Raw genomic sequence first — 27,088 nt, 5'->3', positions numbered from 1 at the left:
TGATCACACTCTCAAAAGAGATTTATACACACATAAAAACTAGCTTCGAGATGTTCAAAGATCACTCTAGAAATCCCTTCACAGGGCCTAAGACTCTAAATGAGCAAACATTTCTTCCTTCTGAGTGACACATGGAATAGAAATATAGGACCTTCCTATAAACACTTATCTTGGAAGCCAATGAGACTAAACGATCCCATAAATTAATCTGTGAAAACCTAGTCTAAATGCTTGCCAATTTGGCAATATTCCTGCCAAATGAAGAGACTTTTTAGGTCCCTAAAAACATCTAGCAGGTGGTTTCCAGATTGTGTCAAAGGGTTATTGGAAAATTAGAGAAGAAAGGTGTCAAATAAATATTACAAGTTTCAATATAAGGGCTGGAGCTTCTTCACTTTCCCCATATCAAGTTTCATGCAGTCATTTTAGCTAAATGAGACTCCTTATTCACAAAGACTACAAAGGTGAAAAACATCAAGATGGGTTTTTGAAAACTTGTGAGAAATCTTGACTAGTACACACATAGTGAAAACGTTTCTTTTTCATAGACTCTCTTGGAAGGGCTCTGGAACATCTCAGATTCACCTACATTTTGGAAAATTCAGTACCCAACCTACAAGTCTCCTTTGTAAGGAACCTTCTGTCCATTTCTGCCATTTAACACTTAACATGAAATGTATTGATGGTTCCTTTGTATGGGCAATTCCTACATGAACTCAGTATGTATTTCCATTACACAAGGAGTGTTAATAAAGTTGTCCAAATCCTGTCCATCCAGGATGAGAAAATGCAAAACTACTCCTGATCTTTGGAGAATATAAGACAATACATGCACTTAAAAGTCATCATGTAAAATTAAAAATATATATATATCCATATCCAACACGCAAATATTGTACAATTCTGCCAGATACTTGTGTAGCTACACAAAACATCAAATAACTCAAAAGTTAATTTATATCTGGCTTAAGATTTCTTTATGTGTTTTGTATGTGGTTTGTTGGGGTTGGTAGAAGAAGAAGAGTGTGTCTAATAATCTGACTTAAACCTCTAATTAGATCGACATTGGGCTCTGCCCATTTTACTTGCCTCCCATCCAAACACAATGGCCAACAGAACAAGGGTAGCTCACCAGACAATAATGACACCCAACTAGCCACCTGCATCCATGAGGAAATAATTTATCACTTAACAGCAGGTTTGCACCTGGCCTCAGTGTCCTTACTGTGAAGTGTATTATTTCACAGGTTTGTTTAAAGATTTAATATAAAATATACAAAGTACTTAGGACAGTGTCTGGATCACAAAAGTCTTCAATAACAGTAGCTACCATTAATAGCTTTATTATTGGCCACTATTATTAATATGCTTAGTTGTTAATATTCTTAATTAATAAACACTGGAAGTTTTGCCTACTTAGACCATATGGATCTGTTTTAAACAGTAATGTTTTAAATGAACTATTAATAATCATACTGAAACACTCTATCTTCTTAAATCTCTTCCTTCAATTCTTGAAACTAAAGGGCATCTCATGAAGCAAGCTCACTTAAGCCAATTTTACCACCTATCTAGAAACCAGTTTACAAACCCCTGATCTATTTGTGTTACAAAAGATAAGCTGTGCTCTCATTTCTACTCATATAAATTAGTGTTTCTTTTCTATCTAAATCTTTCAGGGAGCATTAGTTTGCCTTCTGCTTACTAGTCAATCTACCATTCCTGGGATTAAAACCAGAGAAATTATCAGACAAATGAGAACCAATTTTGAGACTTTTCAACACAGACGTTAATGCTAAAAAAAAATTGAGACAAAAAAAGACAATATAGGATCAGAATGAGCTACACCACTCACCTCCACTTTCCTATGTTGATGAATCATCTTACAAGCAGGTAATAGAAGAAAGGAAGTAGTAATGTTAAAACTATCCCATCACTGAATACCTCAAAAATACCATGACAATCGACAGTACAGATTATCTACATGCAGTGATAGAAAATAAGCACACTACTTGTTTGTCACAGGAGGCCAATCAGGCATTCATTAGGACCAGGAGTAGTGGTGGATGTTTTTCACCTGACACCTATTTATGCATAGTCTGATGCTTGGCCCCCAGCTGGAGAGAATTCTCTGTATCAGAACACACCTTAATTCTTCCTGCACCGTCTCAGCTCCCCCACTGCACCTCTTCAGCTTTTCTGTTGCACCAGGCATGGTTTCCCACAAGAGGCCAGGTTTAGGAGAAAGCAGCAAGAGCCTGAACTATCCTGATGGTACATGTGAGGACATTCCCCCACCTCAGCCTCTTACCTGCAACATCTGCGCCTTCTGCAAGCACACTCTGGGTCGACACTGGGTCTGGGTCCTTGAGTCCATGCACCTGAGCAGCTTCTTCCTGGTTTGTCAAAAATGCAGAGCACAGATCAGTTTCTAGGGCTTGGAGCTTGAGCAAGGAATTCTGCCAGCAAAAGCAGAACATCAGGCTAGCTAAGTAACTGCCTAATACACAACAGTAAGTCCGCAGTTCCTGCAGAACACCTTCCTCCAGCGCCTGGCAGGAGGAGGATCTCAACCACAGCTGCTTCAGGCAGAGCTGATTGTACCAGAATCAGGTACACATTATTCCACATGCAACCTCAGTTTCTGCCTCATTTCAATCCTAACGTATTTGGCTTTATATGTCACACACGGGACTGGTGATTTCGTCAGCAAGAGACGCTGCACCAAGAGAACCAATCTGAGACGGTATCTGCTTCCCGGGTGCTTGAGGCTTTACGCTTTGCAAGTGTTTCATTCATTGTGCTGACATCAGGAGCAAGTGATATTAGGCCCCTCCCAGGCTACCATTCATAAAAGCCAGCATCCCTTAACCTCTGAACACTGCAGCAGACTGCAGTGCATAAAGAGTTACTGCTGCAGAGACTGCCTAGCATCTGGGAGCTGCTTCTGGGCTCCCTGATCTACATCTGTATGTGTGTGTGTGTGTGGGGGGTGGGGGGGTGTATGCATGCATGTGTGTGTGTGTGTGTGTGTGTGTGTGTGTGTGTCTTCTGAAGTTGTTCCTCTCACATGGAATGGCTATCACTGCCTTTATCAGGAGCAGAGTGGAAGAAGCAAGGCAGAGGGCCCTGGTCACTGAGTGTGACCCAGCCACTGAGGGAGAAGCAATTTCTGAGCTCCCAGAACAACCCTACCCCACCCCCTTCATTTCCCATTTTAAATTTCTCTCATGGTTCTTAATAAGAATAGAGTCATACAGACTGATGCATGTATCCTGCCATGATGCAGATACCCAGCAAATTAATTCCCCTGACCAGGTGAAAGTGAGTCACGCCTGAGGCCTTGGCCAGGAGCCACTCCCCTGCAACAGGAAAGCTCTGCAGGCCTCAGCAGCTCCTCCACCCACAGAGCTCCTGGCAGGGGTGGCTACCTGCAGTGGAGCCAGTGATCCTGTGCCTACTATGACTCTCCCATACACACACACACACTCTATTGACAGTCTACTCCCCATACACCTTCATACCCAACCATCACACCCTACTCCATACACATACCCCCATTCCTATCCCACACATACTCTCACACCCTACCTCATATATACCTTCACCTCCTGTTCTCCACACCCTCATGTCCAACCCCCTACCTTCGCACTACTTTGCACATACAATGTAACCCACAAATAACCACATATAAACTCTCGTTCCTACCCTTCACACTCATCCCTTATATCCCCTACTACACACACACACACACACACACACACACGGAAGCACCCTACCTTACACCCTACATACACCCTCATACTCAACTCCCACTCTCACATCTATTCAGTACACACACACACCTACCCCCATATACACCCTTATACCTTACCTCACATAAGCACCTACCCCCAACATCTCCTCACACTGAACTCCTCCCCTTATACAATACCCACTCCCACACCCATACCCTCATCCATGCTGTTTATGTGAGCAAATATGAGCCCAAAGCAGTGTTTTCAAAGTTGTTCACTGCTAAGTGGGCTCCAGATACCTCCTGTGCTGTGCTCAGAGATGAAGGTACAAACCTCCTTTGTGCTCAGGGGTTGCTGATTGAGACCACACAGTTCAGATGAGACATCTACCTGAGACCAGATCACTTTTTTACTGCTCTCTCCTCCTTTCTGGGATGCTCTCCCAGAAGCTGAGTGTGGAAGTCAGAGCCTGAGGTTACTGACAGGAGGTATAGAGGAATAAGGACACCAAGTTTCTGAAAAGAATTCCAACCATCTGGGAAGCAAAAAGAATAATTCCAGGCAAGCTTCCTACTGAAGGACCTTGGAAATGAGCACAACCTTTAAAAAAGAGCAAAACTATTCTGAAGATTAAGAAATGACACCATGAGAAGGTAAAGTGGTACAGCTGCTATAGAAAACAGAATAACATTTCCTCAAAAAATTAAAAAAGGACTACCATATGATCCAGCAATTCTGCGACTGTGTATATACCCTAAAAGGATTGAGAGCAGGGACTCAAACAGATATTTGTATACCTATATTCATAGCAATATTTACAATAGACAAGAGGTATATTATGGGATGAATTGTGTCTCCCCCAAATTTATATGTTGAAGACCTAACCCCAATGTAACTGTATTTGGAGATTTTAAGGGTAAAATGAGGTATAAGGGTGTAGTCCAAATTCAATATGATTGGTATAATTATAATTACAGAGAGAAAGAGACACCAGGGATGCACACACAGAGGAAAGGCCACGTGAGAAGGTGGCTATTTGCCAGCCAAGGAGAAAGTCTTCAGGAGAAACCCAACTCTGCCAGCACCTTGACATTCAGCCTCCAGAACTGTGAGAAAATAAACGTTTGTTGTTTCAGCCACCCAGTCTTTTTTTTAATGGCAACTTTAACAGAGTATTGGCAGACTAATACAAGGTAGAACCAACCCAAGCGTCCATTGACAGATGAATTGATAAAATGTGATATACATATAATGGAGTATTATTTAGCCTTGAAAAGGAAGAAAATTCTGACACATGTTACAACAAACATGAAGCCTGATGACATTTTGCTAAGTGAAATAAGACATTCACAAAAGGACAATATCTAGGGTAATAAAATTAATAGAAATAGAAAATGGTGGTTGCCAGGGGTTGGTGGTGAGGGAAAGGAGGTTAGGTTTAATGGGTACAAAATCTCAGATAGGAAAGATGAATAAAGTTCTGGAGATGGATGGTGGTGATAGTTTCACAACAATGTGAGTGTACTTAATACCAATGAACTGTATGTTTGAAAATGGTTAAAGTAGTAAATGTTATATATATATATATATATATATATATTACTATAATTTAAAAAGTAAAAGTGAAGAGAAAGAAAGAAGAAAGAAATAAAGGTAAGAGAAAGAAAGAAAGAAAGAAAGAAAGAAAGAAAGAAAAAGAAATTCCTCCCCTCCATTTAGAGGGAGGATGTAGAACCAGCAGCTTCTTGCAGATTCCATGTTTTCTTGTATATTCTACAAAGCAGAGGAGGACATGTCAGCTCTGCTACATCCTATTCATCTGACTTTGGGCAAGCATCTGGGCTATTCTAAACCTTGGTTTCTTCATCTGTAAAAAAAAGGCAATAATAACACTAACAATGACAGCTGTTGTAAGAATTAAATGGAAGAACACATGAAATGCACTTTGCACAGCACCAGCATATAGTAAACACTCAAGGACTGAACACTGGGTTTATTATGAATTATCTCTACACCCCAGAGGCTGCTGGGTAGAGCTCTTGTCATGTGCAAGGCCAAACTCTATACCAATTCTAAGGCCTTGACTCATAACTTCATCTCCCAGGGCCCGACTGTCTGCATCTGCCTATAAAGGTCCTGAGACTGGATGACTTCTAAGTTCCTTTCCAGCTTTATTTTTTATTTTTTTTAATGTTTATTTATTTTGGAGAGAGAGAGTGCATGTGAATGGGGAGAGACAGAGAGAGAGGGAAACACAGAATCTGAAGCAGGCTTCAGGCTGTGAGCTATCAGCACAGAGCCCAACATGGGGCTCGAACCCATGAACTGTGAAATCATGACCTGAGCCCAAGTCGGATACTTAACCAAGACTGAGCCACCCAGGTACCCTCCTTTCCAACTTTAAATGAAAGGGAAGCAAACATGCATATACTGAGGATGGTGCACAGAATGTCACAAAGTAGGTGCTTAGACAATGTTTCTGGAACTGAATAAAGTGTAAATAGCAAAGAATTTCAATGCATAGGACTATCAGCTCACATTCACATTCAAAGGCTACTGAACTCCCACAGGGAGTGAGATATGATGCTGAGACCCAATTGTGGCTAGAAGTGGTAACTGGGTTGTCATCCATCTTCCTCTCCCACTTCCTCCCTTGTACTCATACTGAAGCAAAATCAAAACTTGCTTAAGTTTGCCAAAGGAGATCCATCTGCTTGGCTGATTTATTCCTTTCTGAGAAACCAGATAAGTGTAAGATTAAAGGAATGGAGGAGAAAACAAGTGACAAATGAAACAGGAGAGAGAAGATGAAGGTCTCAATGGACAAGTAGAAGGGGAAAAAATAAGCTGCTATAACTGAGAATAAGAAAGCAGAATGGAAGAAACTATGCAGACCAGCTGTCATCAACTATATCCCTTCCCCACCCCCAAACTGACCCTTTACCTGAAGATGACCTGCTGCTCCCCAATATAAGAACAGAAAGTGGGAACTTGGACACCATGTGTGGAACAGGTCCATAAAGGAATACCTGTCCTGATGACTAGGAAACCCAGGACAGGGATGAGAGTGGGGACTTTACCTGTGAACAATCTATGCCACTGTCACATGTCCTTCCAGTGGGCAACAGAAGACATCTGGCCAGCCATCAGGGCTCAGTCCCACAGAGCCACCCTTGAGAAGGCCCATGGACAACTCAAACTGCACAAACAAGGGTCATACTTCTACATAAATGTCACAGCACACATGCAGCTCCTAAGCTCTAGCAGCTTTAAATGCACAGAGAGATGCACTAGGCTCTGGTGAGACTGATATCAGACCCTTCCTAATGAGGCTTCCTCTCTACTGGGGAGACAGCCATAAAACAAGGAAACAAATCAAACAATAATGTCAGTTTCTACTGTCATAGGGTGATGGAGGAAAGAAACCATAAGCCCAAGGAAAGAGTAAACACCTATTTCACTCTGATTATCCTTGACTTTGTGATCTTTAATGTAGGAACATGCTTTTGCTCTACAGAAAAATTAAGGGCAGTAAATCCCCGGTGTCTTTGTGCTACCTCAATGAAACCCTTCTCTAACTAGGACCCCCACCCTCTGTGAAGCTGCCCCCAGCCCATCCCTCAGGGGTGGGCTGCTAGCACTTTTCCATGTTTATATTCCAAGTCTGCATGAATGGGTCTCTAGGATCTGCAGGAAAATTGAACAAAGGCTGATGGATCCTCTAAAGAAAAATGACTACCTCTCTTTTCCACCTCTTGCATCTGGGTATGAAAAAAAACAAAGACAAGTCAGTGAAACCTAGGTGTGGCTTTCTAAAAGCTAATTTCTCTCTTTTACATAATGGAAAACATGCTACTTGTTTTAGAAAATACTATACTCACTTTTCTCTCCTATGCAATTACCAAATCTCTCTTTAGTTTGGTTGGAATGGAGAACACCCACACAGGCTGGATAGTTAAATACTATTTTAAGGTGCCTTTGTCTGCAATTCACCAGTGGCAGAGTAGGGACAGCTTACTTTTAATTTCTGTGAAGAGATTTAGTTGTCCTCTCACATCCCTTTATCTAAGAACTGTATACAGATTCTCTATAGTGATGTGAAGATCGAACTGGAAATTTGCTAAAAGTTGGGGATACAACTGGGTCTCTGAACATCCTCAGTTCTACTTACCACTATTCTTCCATGATTTTAATGTTTTCTATACATATTTCCTCAATTACCCACCTCCCTAACACACACACATACACACATAGGCACACACATAATATCCCCTCTTTGCATTTGCTTCCTGACCCCACCTCCCCAGGCCTGATTTAGCTATAGTTGCTTCACAGTCAAATTTCTATAAATTTCTTGAGCCAGTTTTGATTACCTTACCTAAGTAGAGCCCCTCAATTTCTCTGTTAGCATCTCATTTATTTTCTTTCTAATACTTGATATAATATGTAAATTCATTCATTTCCTTACTTGTTTATTGGTTCTTTCTAGCTCCAAATGGGCTGGCAATATGCTTCCATTTTTCACTACCATACCTAGCACAATGAGTATCACAGGAGACAACCAATAAAAACACTGCCATTGCATATTAATTTTGATTTCCTGGACTCTTTAGGCCCTTCTGAGTACCAATTTCAAGCTGCCCTGTTGCCCTGGTCCAGAAAATTTAAAATCATTACAAATCACTAGGGAATTTACTGAAGATGTGCATTCACTCAGGGACTACCCCAGAGATTCAGATTCTGTGGTCCAGGACAGGGTCATTTAGATACAGGAGGTCCAAGATCTATACTTTAAAGATATAGTTCCTATTCCCTCAGGATTTGGCTCACTCTAAATGCTGTCTTACTTGCCTGAGTCCCTGTCCCTGGGACAATAGCTTTTCCATGACTCCTTGCCCTCTGATACCCTCATTATTCTCCTGCCCTGGACTCCCCTTGATGGCTGCCGCTCTGCCGCCCCCCCCCCCCACCTCCACACACATACCAAGACACATAAAGTATGAAGTGCTCAGAAGCAAGGCAATGTTGCCTCCTGAATTGTTGTTGCGGATCTCTGAATGTTCCTGCCAAAGAAGTGGGACTTCCCCCAATAGTAATGTCTATAAGAAAATGCCAAATTGACCCTGCCCCAAGAAAGACTGGGCTTTTGGCTAATTTCTTTGGGGCCTGTGTTGCTTATATCCCAGCACGTTTTTCAGCCAGGTCTAAATGAAGGATGACACAACTCAGCTCAGCCTCCCTCTGCTCCAGATGATCAGCTATCACCCCCACAATCCCCTATGGAGAAATTCAATGCAAGGGAACAAACTATTCACTTCTAGGGGCCCTTTGTTGACAGGAGGATCTAGGTCATAGTCTGATGTTACCAGGATTTCTTTTTAAACAAGGACAACATCACCACAACACACAATAACCCAAACCAAATTTCCTTTTAGATGGATGATTTCAACCTGGGAAGGGGGAGTCCTGTACTTCATTTCATCTCTGTTGTGGTGTCCTTGTTATGTTCACCTTAGTGAATAAATATGAAAATGAGATGTTTGGAAGAGAATAATACAGTTTTATGAACTCATATTTTAATTCAGGACTCTGAACTTTTCTAGATGATAAGACATTGATTTTCTAAAACTACAATGTGTCTCATTTTCAATTTATAGTGTGGATTTCAATACTTTGTCTTTGGAGCTATTAAGGTCCTATTAAAAGGACAAGTATGAAAGTGAATAGCTACCTCCCCCCCCAAAAAAATTCATACTTTCCAAAACATCAGTTATAACCCAAGGGCTGAAGTCCACAAGTGTAGTCTGTGTTGTAACCCATACATTAATTCTTACTGGTATTTCTGTTCTAATTTCTTTTAGCTCTGAAAAATATTCTGTTTAAAAAATAAACTCAGTAAGATAGGATGATCTACAATGAAAATGCAAGAAAATCCGGAACTCCCCTACATCTGTGGATGTACCAAATTTATATGGCTACATATGTAATGATCTTCTCTGAAAAAAAACCTTGAAAACTAGCTGAACAGCTATTCTGCAACAAAGAATAAAAGGGCTACATTGAGAAGGATAGGAGAAGCAGACACACAATCTTGCCAAAAACCCCCACCCCCAGCATGGTGATCCACAATCAGGAGGAATCTCACAAATACAAAGCCCCCTGAGAAGTGAGAGGAGGGTTTCATGCCCTACATCAGGCATCCCATCCCTGGAGCCTACAGTGGATATACAAACCCCCAAAACATCTGACGTTGAAAAACAGTGGGACTCATGTCCATAAAACCCAGGGGACTGCACAGAACTGAGATACTTGAGGCCTTATATGCAGACTAACTAACCCTGAGGACTAGAGCAGAAGCAGCAGTTTGAAAAGTGCCTAAACTACATGTAAAGAAGATTCATTTGCTAATCTTTTTTTTTAAATATAATCTATTGTCAAATTGGCTAACATACAGTGTGTAAAGTGTGCTCTTGGTTTTGGGGGTAGATTCCCGTGATTCATCGCTTACATACATCATTCAGTGCTCATCCCAGTAAATGCCCTCCTCAATGCTCATCACCCATTTTCCCCTCTCCCCCACACCCCCACCAACCCTCAGATTGTTCTCTGTATTTAAGGCTAATCTTAAACCATCTGCTGAAGGTGCAGGAGTCTATTAGGACTCTGTGGGGAAAGAGGCACTGGCAGGTGCCACTTTTGTACTCTTCCTCTAACTTGATAGTGCAAGCATGTGTGCCCCAGCCCTGAATTTTCCCACTGCTTTGCCAAAGTTGGCAGATGAACCCTTGCCCTGCAGTCTCCCACTGTCCTGGTATGGCCTGCCAGAACACTCCAGCCCCATGTTCTCCCATTGCCTTACTAAGGCCAGTGGGCATGCACAGTCCATATAGGGAACACTCCTTGATAATTTCACTCTTCTGGATAAGTAGGATTATATTCCTGAGTTCCATAGGACTATGACAATTGGAAATGTTTCTTGGCAGACTACTACCACCCCAGACTGAAAGACACCCCCAGTCTTTCTGCTAAAAAGGCATATTTACTTATTCTGGACCTTCAGCATGAGGGATAGACTTCAGGTTTGCCAAACATCTAGGGGCTATGGAAGTGTTCTCAAGGAACCTAAGTGGGAACACCATCATTGTGTTCTCCTTTGACCTCACTACCACACAAGCTGGTACCTCCCAGAAAAGAATGCACTCATCTGAAGTTCTGATTTTTGCAACCATCATTCAGGGGACACCTCCAGATGACCTGTCTGGAAACTATAATTGCAGTCCTTCATGAGTATATATATTTGCAAACTTTAAAAGTTGCTGCCTGAGGATCTGGCTTCCAATCACCTGAAACTAGGTGTTGACTGAGATTTCTCCCTTTGGGACACTTACATGCCTTGGCACACTCTCAAAAAGTGGGACCTACCAAGAATAAATGAGGCTGCTTAGACAATCACAAAAGTTCTAGAGACAACCAAGGACTAGGGCAAGTTTGAAAGATAAGGTTCATCTCCTACATGAGGCCACTCCTTCAAGATTCGGAGAGATAGCTGTTTCCCCTAATACATAGAAACAGACACAGAGAGTCAATCAAAATAGAAAAACAGAGACCATGTTCCAAATAAAAGAACTAACTAAAACCTCAGGAAAAAAACCAATAAAATGTAGATAAGTAAGCTACATTATAAAGATTCAAAGTAATGATCACAAAGATGCTCACCAAACTTGGGAGAAGAATGGATGAACCCAGTGAGAACTTCAGCCTCTAAAGAGATAAAGAATATAAGCAAGTACCAAACAGAAGTCACAGACCTGAAGAATATAAGAGGAATGAAAAACACACTGAAGGGAATAAACAGCAGATTAGAGGATAAAGAAAACTGATTAGTGATGTGATAGACAGGGTAGTAGCAATCACTCAAACTGAAGAGCACAGAAAGAAAAAAGATTTTAAAGAAATGAGGATAGCTTAAGGGACATCTGGGACAACACCAAGGGTACTAAAGTTATCATTACGGGGATTACAGAATGAAAAGAGAGACAGAGAGAGACAGAGAGAGAGAGAGGCAGAAAACTTACCTGAAAAAATAACCGCTGAAAATTTCCCTAGCCTGGGGAAAGTAACAGACATCAAGGTACAAGAAGCACAGAGAGTTACAAAAAATGTGAACCCAAAGAAATCCACACCAAAACACATTAAAATTAAAATGCCAAAAATTAAAAATAATGAGAATCTTAAAAGCAGCAAGACAAAGCAAGTTGTTAAATATAAGGGAATCCATTCCCCAAAAAGGTTTTCAGCTGATTTTTCATCAGAAGGTTTTCAGGCCAAAAGGGAATGGCACAATATATTCAAAGTGCTGAAAAAAAAAAAAAAAAAAAAACCAAAAACTAACAACCAAGGACACTCTATGTGACATGGTTATCATTCAGAATTGAAGGGAAAATAAAGAGCAAAAAGGAGTTCATCACCACTGAACTGTCTTTATAAGAAATATTAAAGGGACTTCCTTAAGCAGAAAAGAAAAGGTCATAACTAGAAATAAGAAAATATTTGAAGGAGAAAATCTGAATGGTAAAGGAAAACATACAGAAATGGTAAAGGCAAGTGGATCAACCACTTATAAACTAGTATGAGGGTTACAAGACAAAAGCAGTAAAATCAATTAAATCTACAATAATTATATAAAGGATACACTAAATAAAAATATGTAAAATATGACATCAAAAACATACAATGTGTTGGGGGAGAAATAAAAATGTAGCCCTATCAGAATGCATTTGAACCTAAACAACCACCAACTAAAATAGACTGCTATATACGTAAGTGGTTATATATGAAACTCATGGTAACCACAAACCAAAAACCTATACTACATACATAAAAAATAAACAGAAAGGAATCCAAACATAACACTAAAGAAAGTCATCAAATCACTAGCAAATAAAGAGAAAAGAACAAAGAAGAGCTACAAAAACAAGCAGAAAACAATTAGCAAAATGGCAATAAATATATTCTTAACAATAACTCATTTATATGTAAATTGGCTAAATGTTCCAATCAAAAGACATAGGATAGCTGAATGGAAGATGGAAGGGGGAAAAAAAAACAAAAAACAATACCCATCTATATGCTGCCTACAAGCCACTCACTTTAGATCTAAAGATCCAAATAGACTGAACGTGAACGGATAGAAATATGTTCCATGCGAATGTAAACAAACAAACAAAAAGCTAGGGTGACAATATTTATGTTAGACAAAATAGACTTTAAAACAAAGTTTGCAACAAGAGACAGAGAAGAAGATTACATAATGATAAAGAGATTAATAATAAAAGATACAATATTGTACATATTTATACACCCAACATAGGAGTACCTAAATATATATGACAAATATTAACAAATGCAATGGGAAAAATTGACAGTAATACAATAATAGTAGGGAACTTTAACAACCCACTTACATTAATGGATAAATCATCCAGACAGGAAATCAATAAGGAAACATTGACACTGAACAACACATTAGACTGAATGGGCATAACAGATATATACAAAGCATTTCTCCAAAAACAAGAGAATATGTTGTCTTCTTGGATGTACATGGAACATTCTCAAAGACAGATAACGTTAGCCCCAAAATAAGTCTCAATAAGTTTAAGAAGGCTGAAATCACATTAACCAACTTTTCTGACCACAGCACTATGAAACTAGAAATCAACTACAAGAAGAAAACTGGAAAAGCACAAACTTGTAAAGACTAAACAATATGTTACAAGACAGCCAATGGGGTCAATGAAAAAAATCAAAGAGGAAAGCAAAAACATCTTGAGACATATGAAAATGAAAACACAATGCTCAAAAATACGGGATGCATCAAAAGTAGGTCTAAGAGGGACGTTTATAGTGATACAGGCCCATCTCAAGAAATAACAACAAATTTGGGGACTCAAATAAACTATCTAATCTTACACCTAGAGCAACTAGAAAAAAAAAAAGAGCAAAGCCTTACATTAGTAGGAGGAAAGAAATAATAAAAATCAGATCATAAATAAACAGGGATGAAAAAATCAATAGAAAATATTAATAAAATTAAGAGCTGTGATGAAGATGGTGAAGTAGGAAGATTCTAAAGTTACCTCATCCCACAGACCCACTGAGATAAAAGCTGCACCTATGAAACTAACTCTTAAAATGACCCTAAGACTGGCAGAACAGACATTCCACAGTTAAGTATAGAGAGAAATTCACATTGAAAAGGGTAGGAGGGCAGAGACATGGTTGGAAACCCCTGGTGAGACTAACCACAAATAAGAGAGACATAACAAGTATGGAGAAGTGAGAGGAGCAGACTCCACACCAAGTGCCCTGGCACAGGGGACCCACACTGGGAAGACAAGTCCCCATAACATCTGGCTTTGAAAAACAGTGGGCCTTAACTTTTATAGTTTTAAAAATTAGTAGGCTTACCTCTAGGAGAGTCAGGAGTGGGAAGAAACGGCATAAGAGCCAGCGCAATGAATAATTCAAGCCCAAGATACAGTACAGAAGTATCAGTTTGAAGAGCACCTGGGGTATATGTGAAGGAGATTTATTGACAAATCTTAGCACATGTGATGGAGGGGCAGGGAACTTCAGAAAGTTTGTTAGGGAATATAAGTGTTGGTGGGCACTACTTATTTTACAGTTCCCCAGCCTAGATAGCCAGATGCTTGCAGGAGCCAGTTCTAACATTCTCTAGCTACCTTTCTAGCAAAGCATACCCAACTCCAGAATTCCCCTGTGGACACACCCAACACAACCTTCCTACCTCAGCAGGCATCCCTCCTAAGCAGCTTCTGCTCCACTGAACCCTGCAGGTAGCCCTGGCAGAGGGGACCACCATCACTCCAAACTTCCTCCTGCCCTAGGGAATGAAGGAGATAACCTCACACACTAGTATGCCCACATTTGCAGCAGCCCAATCTCTTAATGAGAACCTCTCACTTGGCCCAGCAGGGAACAAGTGCTGCCCTTCCTTGTATCCACAACTGTGGCAGAGAAGCTAATTGTAGACAGCTGAGATGACTGCTGGCCCTATCCACCAACAAGACTGCAGTAGCCTCATACAGGCTTCTCAACAGTGTGAAAACCAAATCCTGCCCAGTGTATCCACAGCAAGTAAAGTGGGTAATTGCAGCCAGATGGGCTGAAGGTAATCAGGGCTCAGACACAACAGGAGGGGACATACAGCTCATGTAGGGCCTAGTTCTGGCTACCGGGGGGATTTCACGACAGGTCAAAAGACCTCTTCTGTATAAAGCCACAACTTTCAAGACCAGGAGACATAGCTGACCTACCCAAAGCATAGAAACACAGAGAGTAAGACAAAATGAAGAGACAGAGAAATATGTCCCAAGTCAACGAACAAGACAAAATCACAGTAAATGAGGTAAATGAAATGGAGATAAGCAATATGCCTGGTAAAGAATTCCAAGTAATGGTCATAAAGATACTCACTACACTTGAGTAAGAGTGGGTGAACTCAGTGAGACCTTCAACAAAGAGAGAGAACATAAAAAAGAACCAGTCAGAACTGAAGAATTCAGTAACTAAAATAAAATATATACCAAAGGGAATCAACAGCAGATTAGAGGTTGCAGAAGAATGAACCAGTGATCTAGAATACAGGATAATGGAAAGCAATCAAACTGAGTAGCAAAAAGAAATAACATCAGTGACATCATTGAGCATTTAGCATAATGGGAATCCCAGAAAAGGCAGACAGAAGACTTATTTGAAGAAATAGTAGGTAAAATTTTCCCTAATCTGGAAAATGAAACAGACAACAGGTCCAGGAAGTACAGACAGCCCATATCAAGATGAGCCCAAAGAGGTCCCACCATGACACATGATAATTAAAATGGCTAAAAGCATTAGTAGAGAATTTTAAGAGCAGAAAGACAAAGGAGACATTTATATACAAGGGAAACCCCATAAGGCTATCAACTGATTTTTGAGGAGAAACTGTAAGCCAGAAGGGAGCAGCATGATATATTCAAAGTGCTGAAAGGAAAGTACCTAAAACTAAGAATGCTGTACCCAGCAAGATTATCATTCCCAATAGAAGGAGATATAAAGAGTTTCCCAGACAAAGATTGAAGTGCATTACCACTAAATTATCATTACAAGAAATATTAAAGGAAATTCTTTAAGGGGAAAGAAAAAGGCCATCACTAGAGGAAAACTATAAAAGGAAAAAAAATTTACGAGTAGAAGCAAGCATATAGTAAAGGTAGTAGATTAGTCATTTACAAAGCCAGTATGGAGGTTAAAACATAAAAGTAGTAAAACAATAATATCTACAAAAAATAGTTCAAGAATACAAAAAATAAAGATATGTAAAATATTATATCATATACATAAAAGGCAGAGGGAAGAGTAAAAATTTAGTGCTTTTAAAAAGCATTCAAACTTATGCAACCATCAAATTAATATATATGCTGTACACATAAGATGTATAAAAACCCAGTGGTAACCACAAATCAAAAACCTATAACAGATACACAAAAGAAATAAGGAATCCAAACATAACAGTAAAAGAAGCCAACAAACCACAAGGGGAGAGAGCAAAAAAGAACTGGAAAATAATGAACAAGATGGCAATAAGTATATACCTACCAATAATTACTTTAAATGTGAATGGACTAAATGCTCCAATCAAAAGACATAGGGTGACTGTATAGATAAAAATAATAAAATAAATAAATAAATAAATAAATATCCATCTATATGCTTCCTACAAGAGACTCACTTTAGACCTGAAGACACATGAAGACTGAAAGTGAAAGGTTGGAAAAAATATATCATGCAAATGAAGCAAAAACAAATGTCAAGTAGCAATACTTCTATAGACAAAATAAGTGTTAAAACAAAGACTATAGCAAGAGACAAAGAAGGGCACTGCATAATGATAAAATGATTAATCAAACAAGAGGATATAAATATATATGCACCCAATATAGAAGCACCTAAATACATAAAGCAAATATTAACAGACAGAAAGGAAGAAATAGACAGGAATACAATGATAATAGGGAACTTTAACATTCCACTTACATCAGCGGATAAAACAAGTAAACAGTGACTTTGAACAACATATTACACCAGATGAACCTAACAGATATATGCAAAACATTCCACCAAAAAGTCGGAGAATACACATTGCTTTCAAGTGCACATGGAATATTCTCCATGATAGATAACATGTTAGGCCACAAACCAAAAAGTCTCAGTAAATTTAAGAAGACTGAAATCATGTCATGCATCATTCCATTCATAATGGTATACAATTGGAAATCCATTTCAAGAAAAAATGTGGAAAAACCACAATACATGGAGGCTAAACAACATGCTACTAAACAACTAATGGATCAACCAAGAAATCAAATAGGAAATCAAAATCTATATGAAGAAAAATAAAAATGAAAACAATAGTTCAAAATCTTTGGAACACAGCAAAAGCAGTTCTAAGAGGAAGACTATAGGAATATAACCTACCTCAAAAAAACAAAAAAAAAAAAATCTCAAAAAAATGAACTAACCTTATACCTAAAAGAACTAGAAAAATGAAAACAAAGCTAAAAGCAGGTAGAAGGAAATAATAAAGATTACTGCCGAAATAAATGAAATAGTGGCAAAAAAATAGAAAAGATCAATTATACCAAGAACTGGTTTTTGAAAAGATAAGCAAAATTCATAAACTATTAGCCAGACCCATTGAGAGAAGGAGCAATAGGACTCAAATACATAAAATCAGAAATGAAGCAAAAATAACAACTGATGCTGCAGCAATACAAAGGATTATAAACGTACTTTGGTATTTGGAAATCTATCAGTGTGATAAATCACATTAACAAGATAAAGAATAAAAACCATATGATCACCTTAATAGATACAGAAAAAGCATTTGACAAAATACAATATCCATTCATGATAAAAACTCCACAAAGTGAGTTTAGAAGAAAATACCTCAATACAATAAAGGCCCTATTTTTAGAAATCACAGCTAACATCATACTCAGTGGTGAAAAACTGAAAGCTTTGCCTCTAAGATTAGGAAAAAGACAAGAATGTCCATGGTTACCTATCAGTTTTATTCAACAACATACTTAAATTTCTAGCCACAGCAATTAGACAAGTAAAAGAAATAAAAAGCATCTAAATCAGTAAGGAAAATTATCACTATTTACAGATGACATAATACTGCATATATGCAGAATACTCCACCAAAAAACTTTCAGAACTGATAAATTAATTCAGCAAAATTGTAGGATACAAGATTAATATACAGATATCTGTTGCATTTCCATACACTGATAACAAAGTAGCAAAAAGGAAAATAAAGAAAACAATTCCATCACAACTGCACAATAAAGAATAAAGTACCTAGAAATAAATTGAACCAAGGAAGTGAAAAATCTATACCCAGAAAACTTATAAGACACTGATGAGAGAATCTGAAGATGGCACAAACAAATGAAAAGATATACCAAGCTCATGGATTGGAAGAAATAATATCATTAAAATGCCCATACTACCCAAAGCAATCTACAGGTTCATTGCAATCCCTACCAAAATTCCAATGGCATTTTTCACAGAACTGGAAAAAAAATTATCCTAAAATTTGTATGTAACCATAAAAGACATCAAATAATGAATGCAATCTTGAGAAAGAACATGGCTGGAGGTATCACAATACAAAATATCAAGGTATACTCAATGCTATAGTAATCAAAATGGTATGGTACTAGCACAAAAATAGACACATAGATGAAAGGAACAGGATAGAGAGCAAAACAAAACAAAATAAAACAAAAAAACAAAAAAAAACCCCACACCTATATTATCGATTATTTTAAAACAAAGGATTAAATATATAATGGGGGAAAGACAGTCTTTTCAATAAATGGTATTGGAAAAAATTGGGCAGCTACATGCAAAAGAATGAAAATTGACTGCTTTCATATACCATACACAAAAATAAACTGAAAATGGATTAAAAGTTCTTTGTGAGACCTGAAACCATACAATACCTACAGAAAATCTGAATAGATTACTAGTAATGAAATTAAATCAGTAATCAAAAAACTTCCAAAAAGCAACAGTAATTTATTAGACATCAGCCTTAGCAACATATTATGGATATGTCTTCTCATGATAGGGAAAAACACAAAAACAAACTATTGTGACTATACCAAAATAAAAAGATTTTGCACAGCAAATAAAACAATCAACAGAACAAAAAGGCAACCTAGTGAATGGGGAGAAGATATTTGCAAATGATATATCTAATATATATATCCAAAATATATAACAAACTTACACAACTCAACACCAAAAAAACCAAATAATCCAATTAAAAATAAGTAAAGGATCTTAATAGACATTTTTCTGAAGACATACAGATGACCAACAGACACATGAAAAGATGATTGACATCACTAATCATCAGAGAAATGCAAATCAAAACCACAATTAGTATGGCTAGTGTCACAAGAAATAAGTGTTGACAATGATACAGAGAAAGAGGAGCCCTCCTGCACTGCAATGAAAGCAAAAATAAACAAGTAGATTATATCTAACTGAAACACTTCTGCAGAGCAGAGGAAACCAACAAAGCCAGCATTACCTTGATATCAAAGCCAGAAAAAGACACTACAAAAAGAGAAAACTATATGGTGAACATAAAAAGGCAACTTACTGAATGGGAGAAAATCTTTGCAAATAAAATCTGATAAGGGGTTAATATCTAAAATATATAAAGAACTTATAAAACTCAATTACAAAAAAAAATCTAATTGAAAAATGAGCAGAAGATCTGAATAGACTTTTTTTTTCCAGATAAGACATACTGATGGCTAACAGACATATGAAAACATGGTGAACATCACTAATCATCAGGGAAATGCAAATCAAAACCACAATAAGATATCACCTCACCCCATTAGAATACCTGTTATCAAAAAGACAAGAACTAACATTTGGTGAGGATGTGGAGAAAAGGGAACCATCGTGCACTGTTGGTGAGAATGTGAATTCACTATGGAAATGATAAGCAGGTTCCTCAAAAAATTAAAGACAGAAATACCATATGATCCAGAAATTCCACTTCCAGGTATTCACTCAAAGATAATGAAAACACAATTCAAAAAGATATGTGCACCTCCTATATTCATTGCAGGATTAATTTATAGCTGAAGTGTGAAAACAATCTAAGTTTCTATCAACAAATGAAAGGATAAAGGAGATATGGTTATGTGTATAGACCAAATATGGAATACTACTCAGACATAAAAAAGAATAAAATCTTGAGAATTAAGAACACATCTATCTATCTATCTATCTATCTATCTATCTATCTATCTATCTATCATCTATTTAATATTAATCTATTTAATTGTCAAATTGGCTTCCATACAACACCCAGTGCTCATCCCAACAAGTGCCGTCCTCAATGCTCATCACCCACTTTCCCCTTTCCCCCACCCCGCATCATCCCTCAGTTTGTTCTCTGTATTTGCCTCCCTCCCTCTCTGTAACTTTTTATTCTCCCTTCCATTCCCCCATGGTTTTCTGTTAAGTTTCTCAAGATCCACATATGAATGAAAACATATGATATATCTGTCTTTCTCTCAGTGATTTATTTCACTTAGCATAAGTGAACCCTCCAGTCCCATCCACGTTGCTGCAAATGGCAGGATTTCATTCTTTCTCATTGCCAAGTAGTATTCCATTGTATATATAAACCACTTCTTTACCCATTCACTGCTAGGAATTTACCCAAGGGATATAGGAGTGATGATACATAGGGGCACATGTACCCTAATGTTTACAGCAGCACTCTCAACAATAGTAAAATTATCGAAAGAGCCTACATATCCATCAAGAATACACTTATCTTGATGAGTTCTGGGTAATACATGAAATTGTTGAATCACTGTTTTATACAACTGAAACTAATACTACACTGTCTGTTGACTACACTGGAATTAAAACAAAAATGAATGAATGAATGAAAATGAAATTGCAACAACATAGATGGCCCTTGAAAGTATTATTCTAAGTGAAATAAGTCAGATAAATACCATATGATCTCACTTACATGTGAAATCTACAAAGAAAACAAAACTAATTGATAGGGAGAACAGAGTGGTGGTGGCCACTCTGTTGAGGGATTTAGGGGTGAGCAAAATGGCTGAAGGGGATCAGAAGGTACAGACTCCCAGTTGTGAAATTAATGGGTTATGGAGATGCAGTGTGCAGCATAGTGACTGTAGCCAACTGTACTGTAGTGCATATTTGAAGGTTGCTGGGAGATGTATCCTGAAAATTGTCATCACAAGAAAAAATTTTTTGTAACTTTTTATGGTAACAGACTACATCGCTTCTGATGAACATTTTTTAGGGTGTACAAGTGCCAAATAATTACATTGTACATCTGAAACTACTATAATGCTGTATGTCCATTATAGTTCAATTTAAAAAAAGAAGAAAAACTAAACTCAGTAAAACATGGCACAGTACTGGCCCTATAGGAGCTTTTAATCATAAATCTACCACTGGCTTATTCTGTGTCCCTGGGCAAACCATACAACTATGCTGGGCTTTAGGCCCCTTGTTTTTCCTGATGCCACTACCTTAACCACTTCAATTTCTAAAATTCAATGAATATTAGAGATCAATAACTATTCCACCAAAAATCATAAAATCACATGTCAGATGAAATACACTACCTATCTATGCCTTAAAGGTGGCAGATCACACTGGAAAGTATTAGTTATTTCCTCAAATATGAATTTTTTTTAGAAAACCAAAAAAAATCATCTACCTGTTTTAAAATCTGATTTTTATAGCCCTAAGAAAGCCAATAATATCTTAAAAAATCAAAATATACCAATACTAGCAAGGCCAGACTATAGGATATTAAGTTGATGTGTATTTCTATCTCCCTGGAAAGTGGAGATTACAAATTTCATTCTTCTACTGCAGCCCCACACACCATCCTAGTACCAGATCCAGAGCTGGGTACATAGTTGCTTCTAAATAAACACTGTTAAAAGAAAGAATTACTCCTTAGAGAAAATATTCAAAAAGTCTTAGCTTTAAGGCAAAATTTCAGTCTTAGAACAAGCAGAAATATTTTTTAAAGCTATTAGGGGTCAAGGGAATATATATATATATATATATATATATATATATATATATATATATATATATATAGCTGTCAGCTTTATATCCTGCCAAGTAAGAGCATGTGGGAAAACAAATAAACCCTTCCCATCATTTCATCAGAAAATGGAAATTTTAGACCAATCTCTAAATAAAAGACCACTCTCTAAATAAAAGCATCCAGCTTTATGGAAAAACTCACTGCATTGTTCTTGGTTTTTTTTTTTTCTTTCTTTTTTTTTTTTCTATGAAGCAGTAAAAACTACAGCACACCTGAGAGTCACTGCAGTAGACACAGCCTGCTCTAGTTTTCCATGAGAGAGCAAAAAACTAGTAGTATGAAGAGAATTAAACAAAAGACTGAGCAACAAGGAGAAGAATCATGAGAGTATAGCAGAAGAAAGAGCAGGAGCCAATGGGACAAAACTCTAGTGGAGTGTGGCAGATGGGGAAGGCCAGTAGACAAATGGCAAACACAGGTCGATCAGCTATGGTAGGGGTTACCACACCTCCTCTGCTCAGCTTAACACCTCTGTAGTTTTTCTAATTCTCAGATGAGGAAGAATATAGGCAATTGTTGGCATAGCTTCTGCCTTTTCTGCCAGCATCTAAGGATTCTCCTGAGAATGAGGACCTTAGATCTGATTCTCCCAGAAACAAAAAGCCAGGCTGGATAGTTGCCTCTGAATGGCAGGACAGATTAAACCAGCCTGGAAACTGTTCTGAGTTTCTTTGCTGTGTCGTTCATGCAACTGCAACTAAGAACATGTTGGCTACAGGATGTCCTTATTGACAACTGACAAGAAATTGTCTGAAATTAAATGATAATAGGACACTCTGCCAGCTGAGGAAGAAACCTTGGTAAGGAAGGAAGGTCACTTTATCTCAACTCAGAAAACCATACCAAAAAATTTCCAAATGACATCCTTAAGTAGTCCAGCACACAGGAAAATTACATTGGATACCATGTTTCAGAGACGAGTATTATGCATTCCAGCATCCATTTATACACCTTCTGATGACAGCACTCCCAGATCTAAAGTGGGAAATATAGTCTACATCTAGCCAATCAGTTAATTCCAAACCTCAAGGTCATAGTGACTGGTTCAGCCAGAAGCTCCATGCCCCAACCTACATAAATGAAACTGAAGTTAGGACTTTCTACCCTTTTACTCTGTGAATGGCCCAAGATTCATGTACCCTCATTATTCAAATACTAATCTGGGTGCTGCTATGAGGGATTTTGCAGATTTAATTAAATCTTAACTCAGTTGACCAAAGATATAGAGATTATCACCCAATCAGGTGAGCCCTTTAAGGCAGGTAGTTTCTTCCAGCTGGCGGCAAAAGACAACATCAGAGAAATTTGAAGCACAGAAGGATTTGGTGTGCTGTTGCTGTTGGTGGCTCAGTGATGAAGGCAGTCATGTGAGAAGGAATGCGGGTAACCTCTAAAATCTGAAAGCTGCCCTCAGCTGATGATTAGCATGGAAGCAGGGACCATAATCCTACAACCCTGAAAAAGTAAATTCAAGCAACAACCTGAATGAACTTGGACATGGAAACTTCTTCAGAATCTCCAGATAAGAACCTATTGTAGCCAATGCTTCATTTCAGTTTTATGAGAACTTGAGCAGAGAATCCAAGTGAATCCACCCAGATTTATTACCTACATAACTGTGAGCTAATAAATAGGCCTTCAAAACCAGTAAGCTTTTGTTAATTTGATACACAGTAATAAAAAACTAATATACACTGGAATTGCTAGCTGTAAGAATAATGTCCCTAGAGAAAGGTCAATCTAAAAATAGAGCCAGTATAGGAAAGCAGAGATAAGAGATGGAAAGAGATGCCATCTACATGACAAGTTTTTAATCCCTGGATCTAGCCATGCATGGAGCCTATCCTGATCCTAAAAGTTCCCACTGTGTAAGTCAATAAAATTCTGTTATTATTAAAGCCATGTTGAATTGACTTTAAGCCACAAGGAAAAAAAATCCCAGATACTTGAAAAAAAGATAAAAAAGAGGAAAATATTCAATTAATTCTGAACTATGGCCAACCCCTATAATCTAGATTTGCATTTTACTAGAAAAATACAGCTGATTATTATTCCTTCAGAAATAATACCATTCAGCTAACTGAAGAGTATCAAAGGCCTAAAGCAGCCTCTTATTATATTATTTTCTCAAAATTAAAACAATTTTGAGGGAGAAACATTTCAAATGAAACAGTAAGTACCACCTTGAGGTCTGATACAACTTGAGGCCAAAATATCTATATACTAACCTTTGGATGGTAATAAAAAGACAATTAAATTCTTTGCATGGAGACACATGTATAGACACATGCAAATAGGCTCAGAAAGGAGCACTACAAATGTGAAAATTGGTCTACTTTAAAAAAAATTAAAGTATTAAAGGATTCTTCATAGACTGTAAAGAGGCAGGTATCTTTAATGTTGAGGCTAATGTTGAGTTATTTTGACTAGTATAACTCAACAAACAAAGAGTAACAACAGTACTGATGTAAAAGAATTGTGAATTTTTCATACTGGTTTCTGGTAGATAAATGATCTCTTTCACAGCAAGCTATGTAAAATAGATGTCCACTTTGTGAAATAAGAACTTATTATTGATGTTAGGTCATTATGGAACATTTGTTGCATGTGAACAATTTATTACACTTGTTTCTTATAACACAGACCCTTCTTGAAAATTCCAATGGCACTCCTAAAGATAGTTTCTTTATGGTAGAACCTCAGTCAGGCTGTAGCACAAGAAAAGACTGAATCCAATTGCACTTTGGGCATTTTTTTCTTCCTCTAGTTTTTTGCCAGTCACTGAGACTGATGATACCACAAACAAATCTAGAAATGTCCCAGCTATTTTTGATAAGGTCAAAACTAAACTTCAAAGCAGCCATAGGTATAGAACACATCTCTGGGATGCCCTGTACAGTCAATTAACACCTAAAATATTCCAACTCTATTCTGTAAACTCAGTGGACTCCTGATGGAATCTTTAGAATAGTACTGCACTTCAGAATATTTATTTCATTAAAAAGATTCTATTACACTCTTTTTGTAAGGACTCATAAAAGGAGTCCAATATGGTATCAAAGAACTTGTGATTGTTGGTTTCTTTCAGATATACTAGGTTTTACTCATTACCAGATAAAATGGCATAGCCAGTGTGACTATTCTTTCAATTAGAAAAGTTGACATAATGTGACTAGAATTTTCTCTGCTTTCAGAGGGCATTTCCTTTTCCTACTCTCCACTTCACAGAGTTAGAAAGAGCTAAATAGGGTACAAAGGTTATATTAACATTACCATTTTGACATTTACTATTAGTTATCAATTTCTTTTCTCCTATAAATACATCCCATGATCTGGATATACATGCTTCATTGATTTTCATTTGGGTTAGTTTCTTCCTCTCCATAAGAGGCCCCTTTTATATTCAGTTACTTCAATGTCAGAATGATAGCCATGCTAATATCTGTCCCCATAATTCCTCAGCCCCTTCAAGCATAATGTCAACTCTATTTAGCCATGGGTGGAAACTCAGCAGGTTGCCTTAAACCTCCAGGATCTCAAACTGTCTAAGAACATTCTCCATATCTTCCATCTTTTCTACTTTACCCTATACGTGAACTTATTCTAGGCTTTTTTTTTTTTTTTTTTTAATATATGAAATTTACTGTCAAATTGGTTTCCATACAACACCCAGTGCTCATCCCAAAAGGTGCCCTCCTCAATACCCATCACCCACCCTGCCCTCCCTCCCACCCTGCCCTCCCTCCCACCCCCCATCAACCCTCAATTTGTTCTCAGTTTTTAACAGTCACTTATGCTTTGGCTCTCTCCCACTCTAACCTCTTTTTTTTTTTTTTTTTCCTTCCCCTCCCCCATGGGTTTCTGTTATGTTTCTCAGGATCCACATAAGAGTGAAACCATATGGTATCTGTCTTTCTCTGTATGGCTTATTTCACTTAGCATCACTCTCTCCAGTTCCATCCATGTTGCTACAAAAGGCCATATTTCATTTTTTCTCATTGCCACGTAGTATTCCATTGTGTATATAAACCACAATTTCTTTATCCATTCATCAGTTGATGGACATTTAGGCTCTTTCCACAATTTGGCTATTGTTGAGAGTGCCGCTATAAACATTGGGGTACAGGTGCCCCTATGCATCAGTACTCCTGTATCCCTTGGATAAATTCCTAGCAGTGCTATTGCTGGGTCATAGGGTAGGTCTATTTTTAATTTTCTGAGGAACCTCCACACTGCTTTCCAGAGCGGCTGCACCAATTTGCATTCCCACCAACAGTGCAAGAGGGTTCCCGTTTCTCCACATCCTCTCCAGCATCTATAGTCTCCTGATTTGTTCATTTTGGCCACTCTGACTGGCGTGAGGTGATATCTGAGTGTGGTTTTGATTTGTATTTCCCTGATAAGGAGCGACGTTGAACATCTTTTCATGTGCCTGTTGGCCATCCGGATGTCTTCTTTAGAGAAGTGTCTATTCATGTTTTCTGCCCATTTCTTCACTGGGTTATTTGTTTTTCGGGTGTGGAGTTTGATGAGCTCTTTATAGATTTTGGATACTAGCCCTTTGTCCGATGTGTCATTTGCAAATATCTTTTCCCATTCCGTTGGTTGCCTTTTAGTTTTGTTGGTTGCTTCCTTTGCTGTGCAGAAGCTTTTTATCTTCATAAGGTCCCAGTAATTCACTTTTGCTTTTAATTCCCTTGCCTTTGGGGATGTGCTGAGTAAGAGATTGCTACGGCTGAGGTCAGAGAGGTCTTTTCCTGCTTTCTCCTCTAAGGTTTTGATGGTTTCCTGTCTCACATTCAGGTCCTTTATCCATTTTGAGTTTATTTTTGTGAATGGTGTGAGAAAGTGGTCTAGTTGCAACCTTCTGCATGTTGCTGTCCAGTTCTCCCAGCACCATTTGTTAAAGAGACTGTCTTTTTTCCATTGGATGTTCTTTCCTGCTTTGTCAAAGATGAGTTGGCCATACGTTTGTGGGTCTAGTTCTGGGGTTTCTGTTCTATTCCATTGGTCTATGTGTCTGTTTTTATGCCAATACCATGCTGTCTTGATGATGACAGCTTTGTAGTAGAGGCTAAAG

The 27,088-nt window shown here is 38.1% G+C and overlaps 1 protein-coding gene across 5 annotated transcripts in view; it reads right to left on the bottom strand.

The window, feature by feature from the left end:
* Window positions 1-27,088, bottom strand: part of FAM13C (family with sequence similarity 13 member C) — a 179,166-nt gene that overhangs the window by 56,658 nt on the left and 95,420 nt on the right. For all 5 annotated transcript variants that reach the window (XM_078434267.2, XM_078434263.2, XM_078434264.2 and 2 more), the window contains one exon: window positions 2,312-2,396. In XM_078434267.2, coding sequence (XP_078290393.2) covers window positions 2,312-2,396 — 85 coding nt within the window. The remainder of the gene's footprint in view (window positions 1-2,311; window positions 2,397-27,088) is intronic.

Source organism: Panthera onca, chromosome D2, assembly GCF_046562875.1.
Source record: "Panthera onca isolate mPanOnc1 chromosome D2, mPanOnc1 haplotype 2, whole genome shotgun sequence".
NCBI lineage: Eukaryota > Metazoa > Chordata > Mammalia > Carnivora > Felidae > Panthera > Panthera onca.
This window is presented reverse-complemented; position numbering and strand designations above follow the sequence as displayed.